The sequence below is a fragment of the Falco rusticolus genome, chromosome 3 (genome assembly GCF_015220075.1).
Source record: "Falco rusticolus isolate bFalRus1 chromosome 3, bFalRus1.pri, whole genome shotgun sequence".
In the NCBI taxonomy this organism is placed as follows: Eukaryota; Metazoa; Chordata; class Aves; order Falconiformes; family Falconidae; genus Falco; species Falco rusticolus.
In genome coordinates, this window is record NC_051189.1 from 50,604,959 (window position 1) to 50,624,055 (window position 19,097).

General features: G+C 44.1%; 1 protein-coding gene across 4 annotated transcripts in view; it reads right to left on the minus strand.

The window, feature by feature from the left end:
• The window catches only part of MAPRE2 (microtubule associated protein RP/EB family member 2), an 89,485-nt gene that overhangs the window by 49,259 nt on the left and 21,129 nt on the right, over positions 1 to 19,097 (minus strand). For 2 of the 4 annotated variants that reach the window (XM_037379435.1, XM_037379433.1), the window contains exon 1: positions 7,642 to 7,848. The exons of the other annotated variants lie outside the window; for them this stretch is intronic. In XM_037379435.1, coding sequence (XP_037235332.1) covers positions 7,642 to 7,729 — 88 coding nt within the window. In that variant the 5' untranslated portion in view covers positions 7,730 to 7,848. Of the gene's footprint in view, positions 1 to 7,641; positions 7,849 to 19,097 lie in introns of those variants that run through there. 4 annotated transcript variants of the gene reach the window in all.

The following is a 19,097-nucleotide window of genomic DNA, read 5'->3' on the forward strand; positions in this document are numbered from 1 at the left end:
ATAGTTATTTTAATAAACTATGATTTGTATAACACTGAATCCATAAGTAAAGCAAATGCATACTCTACTTCAAATATCTCAGTGCTTCCTATTCATGATACTGCTGGACTAGCTCCACAGAGATTAACCTTAAGAAGCAAAGTCTAACAACCATGTAAAATTTGCCCAAAATGAATTTTCATTCCCCCAAAACTGTTTAATACATATTGCCAGCAAGCCCTTCTGAGCATCAACACTGCATTCCAGAGTGACAGGCAAGAATTTGCATTCATGTGCCTCTCTGAATAATTACAGCTGCTTGGGCAGGAAATCTATCTGTAATCTGCATGGTACTAAGAAACCCTGCTGCAGGGGGGATATTCACTTGAGTTACTCCTAAAAGATAAAACCAAAGTCCATGGATCTCACTCAGGGTTCCAAATCGCCAAGAACATAATAATGAAAATTAAACCTCTGAAACAATACACACAACCATATAAAAAGACAGGACATACAGTGTTGCTTTACACTATACCATTAGAGCAAAATAAGCTATTCCTTTAATCTGTCAGCTGCCACACCGGAGAAGGGCCCATTTCACACGAAGACATCCCAAAATCCAAACCGACAATTCGTCCGTTTCCATAGCTTGTTTAAATATTGTTCCAGACCACTCTAAGTTTCTGTTTAAATTCACACAGGCTCACACCAATGTTTCTGTCCTTGCCCCTTCATCTGCACAGGACCCAAACCCACAGGCTCCACCTTCCCCCTCCTCTCCTGCACTTCAAACCCCTTCCTTCCCTCCGTCAGCCTCAGTAAGCAACACAAGGCAGCTGTACACGAGGCCCGGAGATCAAGACTACAACCTGCATGGCGTATTCCTCTCCAGGCAGAACGATTTGGCACAGTTGTAGGATTTCCTAAGGAAGCTACATCCTTAAGTCTCGACTCGCTGATGGATGTTTAAGTTTCCTGTTTGGACAGCCTAACAAAAAACCAGATTTAACACAAAAGCACCCTTCACTAAGCATGGGGCTCTATGGGAAATAAGAAATAATTTCAGAGTAATTAAGCTCAGCCGTTTAATAGGTGTGCTTTCAGTATACAGAGCCTTCTCCAGCAAATATTAAATAACTCTGTATACTGCCAGAAAACTAGACAAACCTCTGTCAAAATATCACAGGCAAGTTTTTAATTTTGAAGTAAATAAGCGATAGCATGAAGACAGCAGAACTATGTTAAAAATTAAAAAGCCACCACTTTTAAAACCCCAACAGTTAAATGCATGTTCAGTAAATTTTATAGATGATATTCCCCTTCCCCTCCCACCTAATTATAATGAAACAATACAAGTAAGATGCTTTATCAGTGAGTCAGGCAGCAGAGATCTGAGCAAGATCCAAACAGCTACGCAGTGCTCAGCTAACACCATCCACAGAAGAAACATGGATGTTTTCCATTTACGTTCCCTAGGACCAATACTGGAAGTGAGCAATCAGCGCCGCTAGCTAGAGGCCAGGATTCAGGGAGCAAGGAGGACGCACTTATCCAAATGCTGTCCCAGTGCAGCGTGAGCCTTGCTGCCGCCGCCACCACATTTACTCCGCATTACAGCCTTCGTGCCATCCCGCTCAGTGGTTTGCGTGATTGAGAACAGATGTAGCAAGACCACTCGTTTCCAATTATCAAACAAAGGCTGAAAGTTGCATCTCCAAAATGAAAAGCTGGCACACGATTTATCTTCTTCCTTACCAAGCCTTCGCTATAATTAGCTTTGGGCAGGAGGAAGGAGAAAACACTGTCAGATTAAACTAACCTCCTCCCCAGCCCCCAAACCCAAAACTTCTGGAGATATTTTAAAAAGCAAGTCACTCATTCAAATGCCAAGACTTGAAATGTAAACCTACTACACTTATTTTTTCTTACTGCCTCCCCAAACCAAGTTTGGTATCTCAAAAGGTTAGTCCAGTATGCCACCTGAGAGAACGTTCCTGTGCTCCAGTCTGCTTGTCATGATGTAGCTGCACCTCCCTCAAACTAGCCATTCATGCAGCAAAGGAAAACTCAAATAGCTTTAATCAGGCTCTCTTGATCCACAGCCCCAACTCCAAGTCACCTTTCTTTCACAATGCAGCATATTTTTCAGTGCTTGCTTTCCAGGAAGGTTAGATTGACAAAACTAGGCAGAAGCCAAAATGTCTATTTCTAAAAGTGACAGTATCAGGTTCAGTTCTTACATACCCTAAACCCACTCTTTTTTTTTTTTTTTTTTTTTTTTAGCATGCCAGAAACACACTGCTGTTGCTATGCAGCTGAACGAGGTAGCTTAAAAAAACCCCACACCATGCAACAAAAACCAGAATGCAGCCTCCCACCTACAGGATGTTTCCAAAACCCACAGAGGCTGGGTGCAAATTAGGCGTACTGAGACCTTTTCGGTGATAGCGCTTGGGTGCAAGCTGAGAAGATGGTGCTGTCTGAAAGTTGCTTTCATTTCCTCACACAAACTGGGCTGTCTGCGGGGTGTTGTTTTCCTTTTTCCCCTCTCCATAAAGCTACCTCTCTCTTAGCCCCCGATTTTAACAAACAGCTACAAGTGCCAAAACATTGTGAAGGTATTTCCTTCAAGGAAGATCTAAATCCAGGTCAAGAGAGGTAGCCCAGTAACACAGGCACAGACTATCTAGGCTTCAAACTACCAATGCAGTATTGAGCAGAGTCATCCTCATAACCTTCTGAGACATTGCCATGCACTCACATGTGATTCCCAGTTATCATCAGACAGTTTCACCCTTAAGAGCTGGACCTGCCCAGCAGAAGACATTCACCAAAACAGCTCTCCCTAGGCAGAGTACTCCCTAATCAGAAAACACGATTAATGAAGAGTGGCAGCGACAGAATGACAGCTTTATGAAAGTGAAAGAAGAGAAAATAGAGGGTACCTAAGCTCACAGGAACCAAGGAAAGATTTCTGCACGGTCCCTCTTACACTGGCTAGTAGCTGTTGTTTGTAAGGCATCAGGAGTCTTCTCTCAGATAGCTAGTAACTATCCTGTTGCAGTCCAGATGCTTGACAGACAAGGGAGTTATCACAAATACCACTTCTAGAAAAGCTCAAGCCAAAATTATTGGGTGTGATTTATGGGTTGTTTTTTTTAAAACAAACATTTATTACTGCCTTTCTCCTACTTCCAGTGAAATCTAGGGCAAAATTCTCGTAATCTGCAACAGTAGCATTTAGGCCAACAACAAGCACCTCTGAAAATAATGTTTCAGTTCAAAAAGATTCAAAAACATATTTAGTAGCATTTTCCTTGACTAGCATTTACAGTTTCAGAGGATGGAAACAGTCACACCTCTCTGTACTATGAAGTGAGAAGACAACTCACTGCTTTTACTCTGTATTGTCTTCCCCATTCTCAGCAAGTTTGGGCCTTTAATATATTATTTTTATCAACACGTATGGTCTGTTTTTCTTCAGTGGAATTACCTAGTTACCATATTCAACGCAACCTAACTTTAGAGCAAGAAATGCCTTCTTCCCAGAGTAAGGCGAAGCCGTAAGTCTCCCTTTGTACCCTGCGCCAAGCTGCACACGTGCGGAGGCACTGAGCTGCCAGCAACAGGGGCACGTCCTGCAGTGGGGACGATGCTCTGTCGCGTGGGGCCAGCCTGTGTCCAGCAATTCATCGGGAGCCTGGAAGGCAAAGCCCAAAACGGATTTTGCTATAACGACTTCCATCGTGGAAGTTACCAGCTCATACTGCAGTAAAAGACAGGCAGATACACTCTGTAACACCCCACAGTTCATTACAGCCACGGGTGAGGAAGTCATGGCTTCTGTCCAGCTTTCATTATTATGGACAGCACCATCGCACATCAGTAGCTTAATGGCTGCTAAAAGGAAGACAACACTCAGGAAAACCAAACATTTAAACCAGATACCATTAGAAAAGGACATGCTCATAGATCAGAAAGAGGGGTTGGGTTTTTTTGTTTGTTTTAATTTATTTTAGTTTAGTGATTTGAAGAAAAATAATCAGGAATTTAGCCCCCTTTGTGAAAGTTCTGCATACAAAACTAAATATAACTGGTGTATGAAGGACGAGAAAGCCATTTTTCTAGCAGCACATAGATAAACCAAGAGTTAGGCATGGTATCCTACAAAGGAGAGTACAACAGTTTGTCCCTATTAGACCCCAGTGGTTTAAGCTAGGTGTGCCATTCAAACCTGAAAGTATTCAAACTCTTTGTATAGCTAGCTTTTAAACATGTGATGAGCTGCTCAACCACATAAGATGCCAGGAGTCTCACAAAAAAGCACTGTAGACATGCCCTGTTTAAAAAAATTCTCCACACAGCTGTTGATTTGCTTTTTCATTGATTTTTTTCAGTCGTCTTTGATCATGCAAGTAAAACTATAATTAAATGTAATGCCGTTCTCTGAAATGAGCTCAAGTCTATTTTGGGCCAACAGCATTTCACTAGAGAAATACAGATTGATTACAGTTATTTACTCTGAAAGGTAACATCTCCGTGTGACTGAATTTTATGCCAAAGTGCCTGGTTTCCGTTTACCAGCTAAGTAAATTGGGATAAGAAACTTAACACCTCAGGCCTGCATGTCCCTGTCTGCAAAATTTAATATGTCCTTTGGAAGACGGGAAAACTATTTGTGGCTTTGCATACGGAGCACATGGCTGGGACTCGTGGTATAGGTTCAGCTCCTTGCTGCATCCTCAACTCAGTGGATAACTTCGGGCAGCTCCTATCATGTCAGCTTCCTAGGCTGTAAAACAGTATAAACTTCAGCCCTTTTTAAACCTACTTCAGAATCTGGATATCAAATCTTTGGTAGGAGCTGGTATTTTAAATAGCAACATTGGTTTTTTGTTTAGTTGTGGGTTTTTTTAAGTGGGAGAATATCTACTGGTAAACTGGTAAGCATAAATTTACTCTGATCAACAAACACTTCTGTTTTAAAATATTCATGAACAGAGCATGTTAAAAAAAGTAAAATGAGAAAGCCTTGCTCATATTGCAGGAGAGAGAAGTGAAAGGCAAATACTGAACCTCTACACGCATGATAGATGCAGTTTAACTTACAAGCAAAGCTGCAGTACACAAGTGCATTGCGAGCAAAGTACGTACTTCCCGATCCGTACAACTGCTGATCTGATGTCATGCTCCAGGCTGTGCTTAATGACGTATTTATTTCATATTTCTAGACAGACGGAACAAACCAGCCCGACAATGAAAGGCATAGCAATATGTCATATGGCGAAGTTGTACAGGCTGCTCCCAAGTCAGCATGGCACCACACTGACAGTATTAATCCGTTACATCTAGTGATGTTGCTGCAACACAAACATGGCAAGGACCAAACTAGTCTAACTACTAAGGTTTTCATGGAAGTTAAAAGCCCATTCTTCTCCAGTATCAAGGAGAAGTTTCACCACAGCTTCCACATATTTTAAGGTTCCCTTTCTGTTATGGTTGACATTTACTTCATAAAGCACTTAAGAAATAGATGAAAACAAAGTAAGTATTGCTTCCCCCCTTGAAGAAAGGGGGAAATAAACAGATAAAGGTGCCAGGACTCTGTAAATCAGGGTAGGTTTCCACAAGGCAAAGCAAGCCTAAATAAGATTCCCCAGTGGCAATTTTTATTTGTGCATTAAAGGTTTATTTATGAAATACATTGAATTGGATTATTTACTTACTGCCCTAAAATCATGTGATTTTAGTATTACTAGCTCTACATTCCTTTATATTGCCTTAGGTATGGATACAAATGGATACAAAGCTTTACAAGACTAAGGAGCACTCCTCTGGATAAAAGGCTACTCAGATGCAGAATAACTTCCCAGTTTCTGGAAAACTGGGCAAGTATATAATTATATCTGTCATCATGTGCTTAACACAGCAGCCTCACAAAGTGCCTTTTCTAGGCATAGTTCAGTGTACGATATGACAGGCAGAAGGACAAGAAAACCAACTTGTTGATGGCTGCAGAAAATCACATACAAGCCTATTGCAAAAGCATAATGGAGAACCCCACTCAACAGAGATTTTCCAGAGAACCCTTCCAAAGGCAAGCAGTGAGATAGCAACCAGTAGCACCTATGACACATCCATGACATGTCAGAATAACCAAAGGTAGATGCACAATAATTAATTTCAAATCTATTGCAAATTTCTGCTTAGGCATGTGATAGAAATAACAGCTTTGCTCTAAACCAGAACCTTCTCCTGCTCAGCTGAAATTTAGACATAGGAAGTAGGAGCTCCAACCTTTCTGCAAATAGAAATAGGTCTTCACAAAAGCACTTTTGCTACTTTGTGCTAAATGTGTGCATCCGGACTTCGTTACACAACGCATCAATAGATTCAGAGAGAGGGACAGGCTAGATTTTGCGGTATTGAGACAAACCACACACTTGGGTCTCCAACACATTTCACAACCACCCATCAGCCTATGATCAACAATGAGATCCACCGCTGAGGTTATTGATGGCCAGCGATGCCGGTAGCAGCTCTGTTACTCCTCAGGCAGAAAAAAAAAAACCCCACTGTGATTTTTCTTCCGACAAACAAGCCAAGTCATCCACATTTGTTTTCATCTAATCGAGCAAACAACTCGCCACTTTAGTCAGATATTTGCAAGCAGCATCATTTCCTGCTGTTTGAGTATCAGCTTTAAGGGGCGTGTTCTCTGCAGAGGCATTGCTTGCTGTCATCCAGGCAGTATTTAAAATAACTGTATGTTAACATAAGGGGAGCTACCGGCTGTATTATCACCCTTGGAGTCGGCAGCCAGGAGCACATAAAACCAGTTGCGTTCCGGGCTGCGCCGCGACCCTTATCAAACAATGCAAACAATTTTAATGAGCTTATCTGCCGGAACATATTGTCAGGGATGTTAATGCAGAAGCGCTGCCAGCAACGCATGCCAGACCATTCAACAAAAATCCCTACAACTGCGACAAAGGACGTGCGCCCCCCCCCCCCCCCCCCCAAACGAAAAACGATAGATAAATAGAAAATGAGGCTGGCCCCGGCGGGCGGGGGGGCGGGTGGAGCCGCCTCCCCCCCACCCGCGCAAACACCGGGGAGGGGGGGGGCTGTCACCCCCGCCCCGATCAGCGGGGGTCGCTGGCACCCCCGGGCCGCTGTGCGGGGGGCGCTCGGCCGCGGCCGCCCCGCAGGGCAGTGCCCGGTGCGGTACCCGGGCCAGGCAGGCGCTGCCCGCGCCCCGCCATCCCCGGCCGCCGCCTCCCGCACGGCGCCGCCTCCGAGATCCGCAGCGAGGTGCTGCGGCTCTTTCCAGGGGGAGCTGCCCGCCTGCGCGGAGCTCTTTATTTCCTTCCTTTCCTTCCCCCCCCCCCCTTTCCTTCCCCCTTTTTTCCTTTTGTGTTTTTTTTTTTTTTTCTTCATTATTTCTAACCGCCTTTCTTCCGCCCGGGCGAGCGAGCCCCCGCAGACATCCCGCCTATTCACCAAGCGCCTGCCAGCCGGACAATGCGAGCGCCGCCGCACGCCGCAGCCCCCGGCCGCCCGCCCGTCCGCCGGCAGGGGCTGCAGCCCGCCCGCCTTATGCAACCGCCCCCCGCGCTGCAGCCCCCCCGGCCGCCGCCGCCCCGCTCGCCGCCGCAGTACCTGTAGGAGCGCTCCCCCCGCACCGTGTGCTTCCTGAAGGGGATGATGGTCCCGTTATCCTGGATGATGTCGTTATTGTTCTCGCCATTTGGGGACAGGGCTTGGGTCGGTCCGGGCATTGGCGCTCCCGCCGCTCCGCAGAGCCCCGCGCTGCTGGTGTGCGGAAGGTGGCGGCAGCCGACTGTCGCCGCCCGCCCGCCCGCGCCGCCCCGCCCCGCCGCGCACGTCAGCCCCGCCGCCGCCGCGCCCCACGTGACCGCCTCTCGCCATGGCAACCGGCCGACTCCGCGCCTCGCCGCCCGCCGCGCCGCGGCCGCCCCGCTGCGCCCGGGGAGGGGGAGGGGGCGCCCCGCCCCGCGCCCCCGCACAAAGAGCCGCTCGCCCCGTGCGTGCGGGGGGATCCGCCGTCCCCCGCGGGTGGCGGGCCCGCGGAGAGCGCCCGAGCCGCGGGGCGGCCCTGCCCGGCGCAGGCAGACAAAGCGCTGGGGCAGCCCCGTGCACCCCCCGCAGGAAGGCGTCCCGCTCCCCTCCGGCAACGGGCCGGGGGACGTGCCGCCCCCTGCCCGCCTCCGCCCGTGACAGCGGCGGCTGCGGCTTCGCCCTGCGTTACCAAAACGACGGGGACCTCCGAGCGCGGTAGCCCACGGCTACCGCCCCTCCCCGCCTCGGGCAGCTCCTCTGGGCTCGGCCGGAGCCCCCGCCCCCGCCGCTCTGCTGCACCGCCCGGGCGGCGGCCGCGCAACCCCGACAGGGAAGCAGCGCCCGGCGCTCCGCGACACCTTCCCTCCGATCCGGTGCGCCTGGAGCAACGGCCAGCTCCACCGCCTGCTCCGCCGTCCGCGGCTCGCCAGAGCAGGTTCTGTGTTCCGTACGGTAGGCACTTTAACCAAACCGTGCATAAATGTTAAATGGTATGGGAACACGAGGGTGTCAGAAACCGTGGACTCCTAATCATTAAAAAAAAAAGCATAGGAAGGTCTAAGTTCATGGATGCTTTTTTTCCCCTGTTCCTGCATCCACTGCTCCGCCTGGATTCCCTCCCAGCCCCAAGCACCAGGATAGCCAAGTTACCAAACCCTATATCCCTGCTTACAGCTTCACTGAAGAGTGCAGTACAACACCTGCCAAGCTGCACTGCACATCTGCAGCGTCCTCCTGTTCCCAGGCTTACACAGGGAAGCAAGCTGATGGCATGACTTGCCTGGGTCAGAAACATGAAAGGGGCAAAACCCAAACTTGCCAGGGTAGTGGTGCTGAACTGCTGGCGCTGCCGTTCACACAACCCCTCATGTCTTCCTCCCCTTCATTTAAAAGGGTTTCTCATCCCCCCTCTTAGCATATCTCTACAATTTCTGCATATCTCACCTTGCGTAGACACATCCTTCAAAGCTGGATGTTAACCACAGAGCAATGCCAGTCATAGACAGCAGATCAGAACTTCACCACAGTAAAGCCTACCCTTGTGTCCCAATAGTGGATCAAAACTCACATTTACCACATTAGAAAAATAAACTATCCAACTGTTTAGAAATTGTTTTCTCTACAGAGAATCCAGCAAGAGCAACTATGGGCACAGACTCTAAACATCTCTGTAAGACCTCAAGGCTGTTGGATGTGAAAGAGCAAGAAGTAGTTGGGCAGATATACCAACATCTTAAAAAAAAAAGGCACTCCTAAATTCAACTCTCTAAAATTAATTTTAAGGTGACAGATCTATTGGAAGCAATGAGTATTTCTAATGTGTTCTCAGAGGCACATGCTAGTATCTTATTAAAAGGTCTGAAGTCTGAGTTTGATCAGGTTTATACCTCAGACTTGCTGTGTGAAGAAAGTGATTTTACAAGATTTTAACCAATCTTTATCTAACCTTTCAGACTGAAATGCCACTTTGCTGAAAGCTTAGTTTACATGATTATGCTCATGATATGGACTCTGGGTTCACAGAGAGCTTGTAAGGTGAATACAATCAATAACTAAACACCAGCTGCACAGCACTTGGACTGCTGAGAAACTACTTGGATTTAAGTCAGATGTATACATTAATACACATAGAGAGCAATCTAACAAAACTCAAAATTAGTCTGCCAATTTGTCATGGTCCTCTGAACACCAGGACAGGAGGTTTTATATATTCTTTCTGCCAGGTTTTCAAATATACTCAAATTTTTCTTTCAGTAACTGACCTATAGACATTTGCAGCTGACATACTTGATTGAGAAATCTTGCATTCATCTGGCAACAGTAAACCCACCAGAGAATTGCCTTTGAATCTTTCTCAAAACAAGCAACAAAATACTTTCTGCTAAAAGGCCAGTGTCTTAGTAATGCTCAAGAGCATGGAGAAGCCAGAAATGCTACATGGTGACAGAATATAAAAATAACCTATAGCAGGTTTTTATCTGCCAGACATAACCCTACCTGCCCTGCTAGGCAGCAAGCAGTAATATACTCCACTACCCTAACTTATAAAAATATTTTTATTTCTTTGCCAGTGGCAAAAAAACAGAAGCTTTTTTACTGATGTCTCCAAAACTGTTTTTAAAACATGTACTGGCAAAGCTACAGAAGTGCAGGTGAGGACAGCACAGCAGCCTTGTTGCCTCAGACCCCTTCCTGCCTCTGCATTAGGATTCAAGGTCAAAAGAACACACACTGCCTCAACGCAACACCTTACCTTTACAGAGGCTGAGCCAGGCCATGGCAAAAGAAGCTTGGTGATGGTTTTCAGAAAGCACATGCTGCTTCGGTTGACCTACCACAGTCGGGCAGAGCACGGGGCACAGTACGGATTCCGTATTGCACAGCACTCCCTCCACTTACATCTCTGTTCGAGCACTGCATGCCCACAAACACAACTCTTGACGTGCAGGAAAGCACCAGCATCTTCTTCCCACTTTCACTGTTCTGAGCCAAGACGTCTCAGGCATGGATCCAGTGGCACAGAACAAGAAAGAGGAACCTGGTGCTATTATTAGGTGCCTGTGCATCTGTTCTGCCTTTATAGATTTTACATGAAGTAGGCGTACAAATAGAAAAGCAGGTTGAAAAATAAGAGGTCAGCACGGTGTTGATAAAAAAGCTCCACCTATGGTATGTTGAAAGCACTGAAATCCAGTACTCACAAGTGGTACGCAGACTAAGCAAAGCAAAGAGCCAGGAAAGGAATTAATGCTAAGGGGGAGAATTACAGAACCTGATGTAATAGATCTCCAAGCACCAAGAACCACAGAAGCAATGGCTGGAAAGGACCAACCGATCGAGGTTGTCCGGTCCAATCTCCCACTCAAAGCAGGATCACCACCAACACAAGATCAGGTCATATTTGATGATCATAGTCTAGTCAAATCTTAACAATCTCCAAGGATGGAGATGTCACATCCTCTCAGGGCAACCTGCTCCTGTGTCACTTTAGCCTGCTGTTCACAGTTTCCCACCTGACTTTGGCTACAAGGCAATCCCATACTTCCCCCGGACAATATAGCAAGTACCAGATGTGCTGCTGATGGGGAAAAGTCACCACCTTACCCCAGCACATGCATTTCAGTACTTTGATTTCTGCCACGGTGAACCAGGCAGAGGAAACACTGGTGAGCACTGCAACAGGCCTGAATGCCATTCTCCAAAATCTGGTTGCTCCTTCCCCCTCAAAGCTTTTGCTTTCAGTTCCTCTCTCCTTTTTTGCTCCAGGCTTCACTTACTGCAATAAAAAGGCCATGTAGTGTGATTTATAACGCCTGAGAGTGAAATCCCCTAAAAGCCCAAAATGCAGTGTCAGAAAGACCTCAGGCATGCTCAAGCCAGAATATTATATTAGGCAGCTAATGTGGAAATAAATTATGAGTATTTTAGCGCTGATAAGAAGCAACCAATGCACAGCCTCTGAAAACAGAGGTGATGGCCACACTAGAGACTTCTGCTGATATATTTGTCAGAAGATTAAAAAAACACACACAGTTTTAGGGAGCTTTCTATGTGACATAGCCAAAGTATAAATACAATTAATGACTGCAGAAATTCCCCACTGCTTGGATAACTTTGGGGGCAGGGGCTGAGATCAAGAAAGAGATGTTTAACCCCAGAGTGGCCAGCAAACGTCTCTCATTTCTAATATCTCTGTTCATGTTGAATTTCATAAAGGAATCAGTGTGATATTCCTTGGACTCTCAGAATACACCTCAGCTACAACTTCAAGCTGCAGCAAACACCATGTAAGTATGACTATTTTGGCCCATGTGCTTCACTTTTTAGAGGAGTTTCATGAACACTCCTGTCAGAAGCACAGTTTTTCTACCGGGAAAAAGAATGAGAAATCCTCATTTCAGGCAAACAAGCAGTTAGGAGGTAGCAACAGCTTTTGTAAAGCAGCAGTCCTGGTCAATATAGTCTGCTTTCTAACTGTTCTCATAGTTTTCCTCTATCAGGATGAAGATTAATAGAATTGTGCGAAGCAACAGATTTACACACTGTAGAGCAAAATCAGTTATTTTAGCACTCAAGTGTGTGTTTATCAGAAACCTGTGCAGAAACAGGCTTTCACTGAAGAAGGCGGCCAACAGCGTTTAGTTCTGAAGTAAATGAATAAAGAAAATCAGGAAGAAAGTTTGGGAAGAGCTAAAAAAAAGTTAATCTGTTAAGTCTTGGTCATATCTTGCTTGTTCAAGGGAGGCCCAGTTCATTAAGGTACTACATAGACATACTCTGTTCCCAGCATGAGTAGATTCAGTAAGATGGATATAACCATGAGCATGCTTAATTAGGCTGCATCAGAATCAGCCTAATTTCTGATAGCACACACCATGAATAAAAGTTTCATTTAGTAAATCAAGAACAGATGACTTAGGAGATCCAGATTTGCATGTCATCTACGGTAAATACAAATGAGGTATCTGCAACTGCATGTCTATTAGAGCGCACTAGCTCACGCCACCCTAAATTAGTGCACAGTTCTGACCTGTAATGATAACGTATTACACACAAATGTCCATAATTGAATTAGCAACAGCAACGTTACTAGCACAATGAATGTATATCAGATACGATGTGGCATATGATGAGTTTTAAGCTGACCTGGGTTATGCAGAAAAACTCACATTTCTCATTCCACTGACATACTGTCAACTGCACTGATCAACCCAAAGGAAAGCTCCTACTGTGGCATAAAAATAACTCCAAGTGAAAATTCAAAACTATAACTTTACAGACTTTCCTTGTTTACACAGCACTGAACAAAACCTCCCATCTCCACCCCGTTAGTTCATTCCATGCCTTAGATTTCAGGGTGCATTGCATTTAAACTGACCATACCAAACAGCAAATGATAATTTTGCCAGGACAAAGAAACACTGCATGAGTTTTAATAAAACAGCTACTTATCACCCCAGACATCCTGTAGACAAAGAATGAGCTTTCCACTCTTGGGGATTATAGTGCTGCCACTTTAAGCAAAGTCTTGATTATTTGCCTTCCCTGGAGAGAGACAGATAAAGAGAAAGAAAGAGAGGGCTGTCCCAATTACACAATGTGCATGGACCACATACCTATGAGGTAATTCAAGTCTATTTTTAAATATATGGACATATTTATATTTCAGGGGTCACATTTAATATTTTAAGAAGTGTTCTCTGCCTGTGAGGAAGAGTAAACTTAGTGTCCTTGTCAGCTAAGCATTCTTGAAAATTTAGTGTAATAAGCTGCAAAGCCAATTTGACCATTAGTGTATGAATTCCTCACTAAAGAGAGAGGTCTTCAAGAGCCACAGCCTGTGGGTATTTTTCTTTAAAAAGGCAGCAGTTACCTTTTGTAGTTCCAGAAATCAAATAGAAATCAGAGGGTTATTTCAAGATTCAAACACTGTCTGCAAAACCAGGATTTTTTTCTTCAAAGAAACAGGATTTCAGAAGCCCTTGAATAGAAGGTATATTTTAAGACTAATTATATGCTTTTAATATTAATTGTTAGATTAAAATTAATAAATAGGTTTACTGGACATTTATTAAATCAAATCCTTTCAGCGTTTAGCTAAATCCAGCTGCTTTAAAGAAAAAGTCCCTAATTCTTATTTAGAAAGAAGCACTCTTCAGCATACAAAGAACTTTGTACCTGAAACGCAAGAAGTTCACACTGAATATCCAAAACATTTTTATCCAGCACTTCCTACATAACAAAAAACTCCAGTGAGAGCAGGAAACACTCACTGAAGGATGTTTCCAAAGAATAAATTTTCACTTCCTTTAACTCCAGACCAAACCAGAATTTTGAATTCTTTGGTGCCTGTTACATTTGTGTTCAGTGATATCTACCAGGCTGTAGCTGAGTTTCAGGCACACCTGGGGTAGCTGCTTTCATCTGAAAACCTGTAAACTGAGGCTGTGATCAATAAATGCTTGGAGTGATGACTTTCTCACTCTGCCTCTAATACTGATTGAAAGGAATTGAGGCAGGAGACTGACTCATGGCTCATTCACGCGCATTTAGATGGAACTATTTGGCTGGGGCTGTTCTAGATTTAACATTGCCACTTCCATTTGTATGGAGGCGTTAACTAGCTTTCTAGTCTTGTTTTGTCAGAGTTCAAATGTAAACACCATGGAAAGCCAAAATAAAAACATTTAAAATGTTCAATTAATCTGGATTCCTGGATTTTTTTCAGAGAATGACAAAACTTTAATTAAATGGGATCTCCATTAGGTGACAGGTCAGGTCGGAGGATGCTGGTCCAACACTAATCCCCACCCCCAGCTTTGGATGGTGAGATAGTGGAACAGGTTGCCCAGAGAAGCTGTGGATGCCCCATCCCTGGAAGTGTTCAAGGCCAGCCTAATTCAAGCGTTGAGCAATCTGGTCTACTGGAAGGTGTCCCTGCCCATGGCAGGGGGGGTGGAACAAGATGATCTTTAAGGTCCCTTCCAACCCAAACCATTCTATGACAAATGAAAGTGAGACTAGTGTTCTCAAAAAAGGGGATTCGGGATTTCCAAGTTTCCCTACAGTACAGCTTACAACTATTACCCTCGGAAATAGTCAGAGCTTCAGACATTCACATCCTAAACAAAATCAATGAAAGAAGTTATAAACAGTAAAAGCCTGGAAGGGTCTGGAAATATGAGAGAGTAGAAAAGTCTAGCATTTCTTTATATATTGTCAGCTGTTGAGGAATCTTTGGCTTTCTTGGAGTTAAAGAGGGGTGTCTGGAAAAATGCAGAAAGATGACAAAATCAGGTAGGAGTGGACAATCTACCCCTCTGTTGTTCCTTCTTACCATTTCATACTGAAAACAACAACATACTTTGAAGGCATTTCAGTCTAGTGATATAGTTCATAAAAGCAACATTGGCTTGTGGGAGAGGACAAAGGAGAAGATTTGCAACACCATTTGTCCAAGGCAGAAGTTTTTCATGTGAAAATCGGATATGGCTGTATCCCACAATAAAGTGATACCTTTACTGGTAGATGATGACTTTCAATATGACTTGTTACATTACTCCACAGAGAACTTAGTATGTAATATCAATGTCAAGCCAAGAAGTTAACAACAGCCCTTGGGATCAATGATTCTCTGTTCCTATTGTACAACAAATGTTGTGAAGCTGATAGCCATTTGATTTGCAGATGTTATCCAAGTAATTTAATATTCCACATGACTCTCTGGTACCTGCATAACACAAGGAGGAGAAGTATAAATGCTTTGGAATGATTGTTGGCTAAGATCTGTTCAGTGTACTGTTTAGCACCTTGTCCAATATCAGCATTACAGGTACTCGACATGTAAAGCTTGCACATGGTTTATAAACCACCACAAGGAACATTACATATGTCAACATTTACCAACCTGGTGCTCACCACTGCTAAAGAGGAAGGGAGAAGGCTGGCGCAAGAAAGTAATGGTTCCAGCAGGTGGTCAATAAAATTTTTGGATACCTTATTACTGGATCAAAAGTGCTTCAACCAGCTGACAGAAAGGGCTGGATCATTACAAACCAAGATCTGAAGGGGTTACTTTGTCCCAGGAAACTGTTAATTAAGCATCTGTCCTCCCACACCCAGCAAAAAGCCAACATAAACATTATTACATACTCTAGCTAATGTGAAAGAAATACAAAGCGCATTCATGCCTGACCAGCATCAAAATCACACTGCCAAGTCATTCAGTAGTGTGAGAGAGTTTCTGTGATTGTAAACCCTGGCCCAAGAATTTGGTGCCTTGCTGCAAAAATACTCTACAGTTTCCTCGGGTCCTTACAGTGTGCTACAAATTATTCTCTTACAAAGCTAGCGCATGTCACATGCTGATCAAATTAGCAAGTGCCAAGTGACACAGAAAGTGGTGTGCTTTTTTGTTTGCATGCTGCCTGCCCCTTCTCTTGAAAACTGCTTTTTATCCGGGATGTTCACAGTATTTTACAAAAACTAATTTCTGTCAGCTTTGTTCATTTTACAAGCACAGAAACAGGCCCTGCTGTTATGACCAACTTCCTCAAAACCCCATGCAAACTTCACCCCCAGCACCACTACGGCGAGTCCCCAGCCTTTCTTCCACGGTTTGCCTTCTGATCCATGCAGTACTTCCAGCTCTGCAGCTAAGCAAATCCTATACCCTTTCTCCATTACTACAACTCAGTGACCACCTCCTCCCTTTCATCTCAGGATTTTTTCCACACCTGAGGTTTCCCCATTGTTCTTTCTCCCATTCTTTCCCACCCATCCTTTGTCAGGCATAATCCTCTGCAGGCAATTTTCACTTTCCTTTATCAGCCACCTGCAGAGAACCTGGGTCAAATTGGTCTCCTTCCCTCAAAGTCCCCAGCATACCTATTGTCTGGCTAACATACTGCTATTAGCTAATAACACCTCATTTCATCCAGGCTGAGAGGAATGTACTACAGCACTTGCCTGCTAAGGTGCATGCACATTCACACGCAGCCACCCCAAGAAGCAACACCTGTATTTAAGAGCTGCATAATGCACAGAATTTACACACCTCCTGTGACGTGGCGCTGCCATAAAGAACTGAGATCCCTGAGGCACCTCTGAAAAACTGGGTTGCAAGGATTTGCTTGTGATCACTGGCTCACAGAGAAATCAAGGAGTGCTTCCTCTTTAGGCTAGAACAAATTTGTTACACACACGCAATTTTTTTGACAGAAATTTGTTTTACCATTCAAAAGGCTCTTAGTGATTTCAGGCTCCTCACTGGTCAAATGTAAGCATCTGAGGCACTCTTTACTTGCTGGCAGTTTCTTACACTTGTGCTTTCTGACTTGCTGTTAAGCATTTAGACCCACAACACACTTGTAAGTAATAGTTACTATTTGCAAACACTAAAGCATTTGGGAGCAAGAAACTGTTTTTCCAAGTACAATTTAATTGCTGGTTTACACAATTCTCTTACTAATCTTAAAGTTTTTGTTTCCTTGTTTATTGATGGAAAACAGACTTTTTCCAATGGCAATGTTTGTTAGCATCTTAGTGTTTACCCTAAGTGTTTTTTAATAAAATAGCCTTCAAATGACAAGGAAAAGTAATTTTCACAGATCGCTTTAACCATGTTACACATATATTAGCACTTTGGAATAAAGAAAAAAAAGATTTGCCAACTATGTCAAGAAGTGTATCTTGCTGACAGGCATTCCCTAAGAAGACTTTCGTAAAGTGACATATTAGACCAAGTTTCCATGCATACTTCAAACACTTTAATAGCCTAGTGCTGCAAGTGCTTTCTTTAGATATTAGCACCCTACAGAACATATACTAAGCACTTTCTGAAATCCTGGGATTTCAAATTAGCCAAAAAATGTTCTTGCCTGGTTGTTAAGAGGCAAAGCTAGTTGGGAGAAAGCTACTGCTGGCCTGCTTTAGTGGAAGGTGCATCTGCTACCAGCAACACGTACCAATATTGGGGCTTGCGGAGGAGAAATGAGGAAACAAAAAAACTTGCAAGCAATGTACAACAGTAAATTTTCCTTACAAAGTCAAATTAACAGCTTTTTTAAGAAACACACCTAGTAATTAAATGAATTGTACCACAATGGCTACCATAAATTTGTGGATCAAATGCGATACCAGCTGAAGTACTAACGTGACTTTATTTAAATGTAAGGAACAGACAAAACATAATAAAGGGCTCACGCCTCTACTCTAAAATAGAGTGAGGCCATTAAAAGTGTACATATCTCCATTCTGAGCAGACAAAAGCATACAGAATGTGCATAATCTTACTGAAAAGATAAACAGCTGGATTTACTTGCTTCCATTAACCAATGACCCACTTGTCAAACATAAGCTGTAGATTTAGAAGAGTGATTACACGAAGCCTCTTACATTAGACAAAAAAAGATCCCAGCTATGTAATCAGAGCAAGTCTGAAAATACTTGAGCGCAGACAATAATGTTCTTTTATACAGACACACGGCGATAACTAGTTCTTCTTGCTAAAACCTACAATACAATGTGAGGGTGTTTCCTATAGTGCTGTTCAGAAGGAGTTTATCCCATGCAGCCCACTCAGGTCATTAGCGGTGAGCCAAATCCAGGCCTCTTGTAAGAGGATGAAGCTCTAATGGAAGCCACTGCCTAAACCTTAATGTGGGGGCACTGCCAGCTTCCTTCTGTGAGGAATGGGTATTCCTAGAGAAGTAAGGCTGGTGCTCCCCGCACTAGATGGTAACCACAACACGTACCCGGCCTATCTAATCACTCAGAGAGGATTTTTAACCAGGGGCAGCAGCTGCGCAGGCTTTGGTGGCAGATCTCCAGCTGAGGCTTTTAGAGCTCAAGCCAGCTGCCATCAACTTTGCCCATGTGTAAGCACCTCCCACCACACGCCTGTTGCAGGTTCAAATAGGTACAAACATACCAGACTATACAGATGATTACAGCATTTGGGCTTGAGTACAAGCCCTGAATTAACAACAGAGGAAATGCATCAGGGACAAATTACTAGGTCTCAAGACATGGAAAATCTCTAATTTTCCCACCTTGCATTGTAACACAACAGTAATGCACACAACAGCGGCCTTTCCACACTCTACCTACGGCTAAACAAGTGTCTAAGAAGGCTGAAGAAGCCATTATTATAAGCAACATTTTTACTGTAAGGACAATTTATACAATTAAGTGCATGTTGCTTCCACCTGACCTCACTTGCATGCTGTGTATGGCCTGCAACTCAGTCTTTACTGTGACTCAGTATATAGGGTGATTTTCTGGAAGCTGCAGATCATGGAGCAACTTAATTATATAAGAATCCTAGCAGTCAGCTAATGAAAACCAATGTTTCCAGCCCTAGTGATCACAGAGAAATGCTGGAAAATGCCGATACTTGAACTAAGAAAAAAACCCGAATACTAAAACCAGAAAAGCCAGCAATGACCAAAAAAACCCCCAAACTCCCCTTCTTTAACAAAAGTGCAATATTTGAATAAGCTCTTTCAAGCCTTTCTTCACTCTTAAGCTCCTAG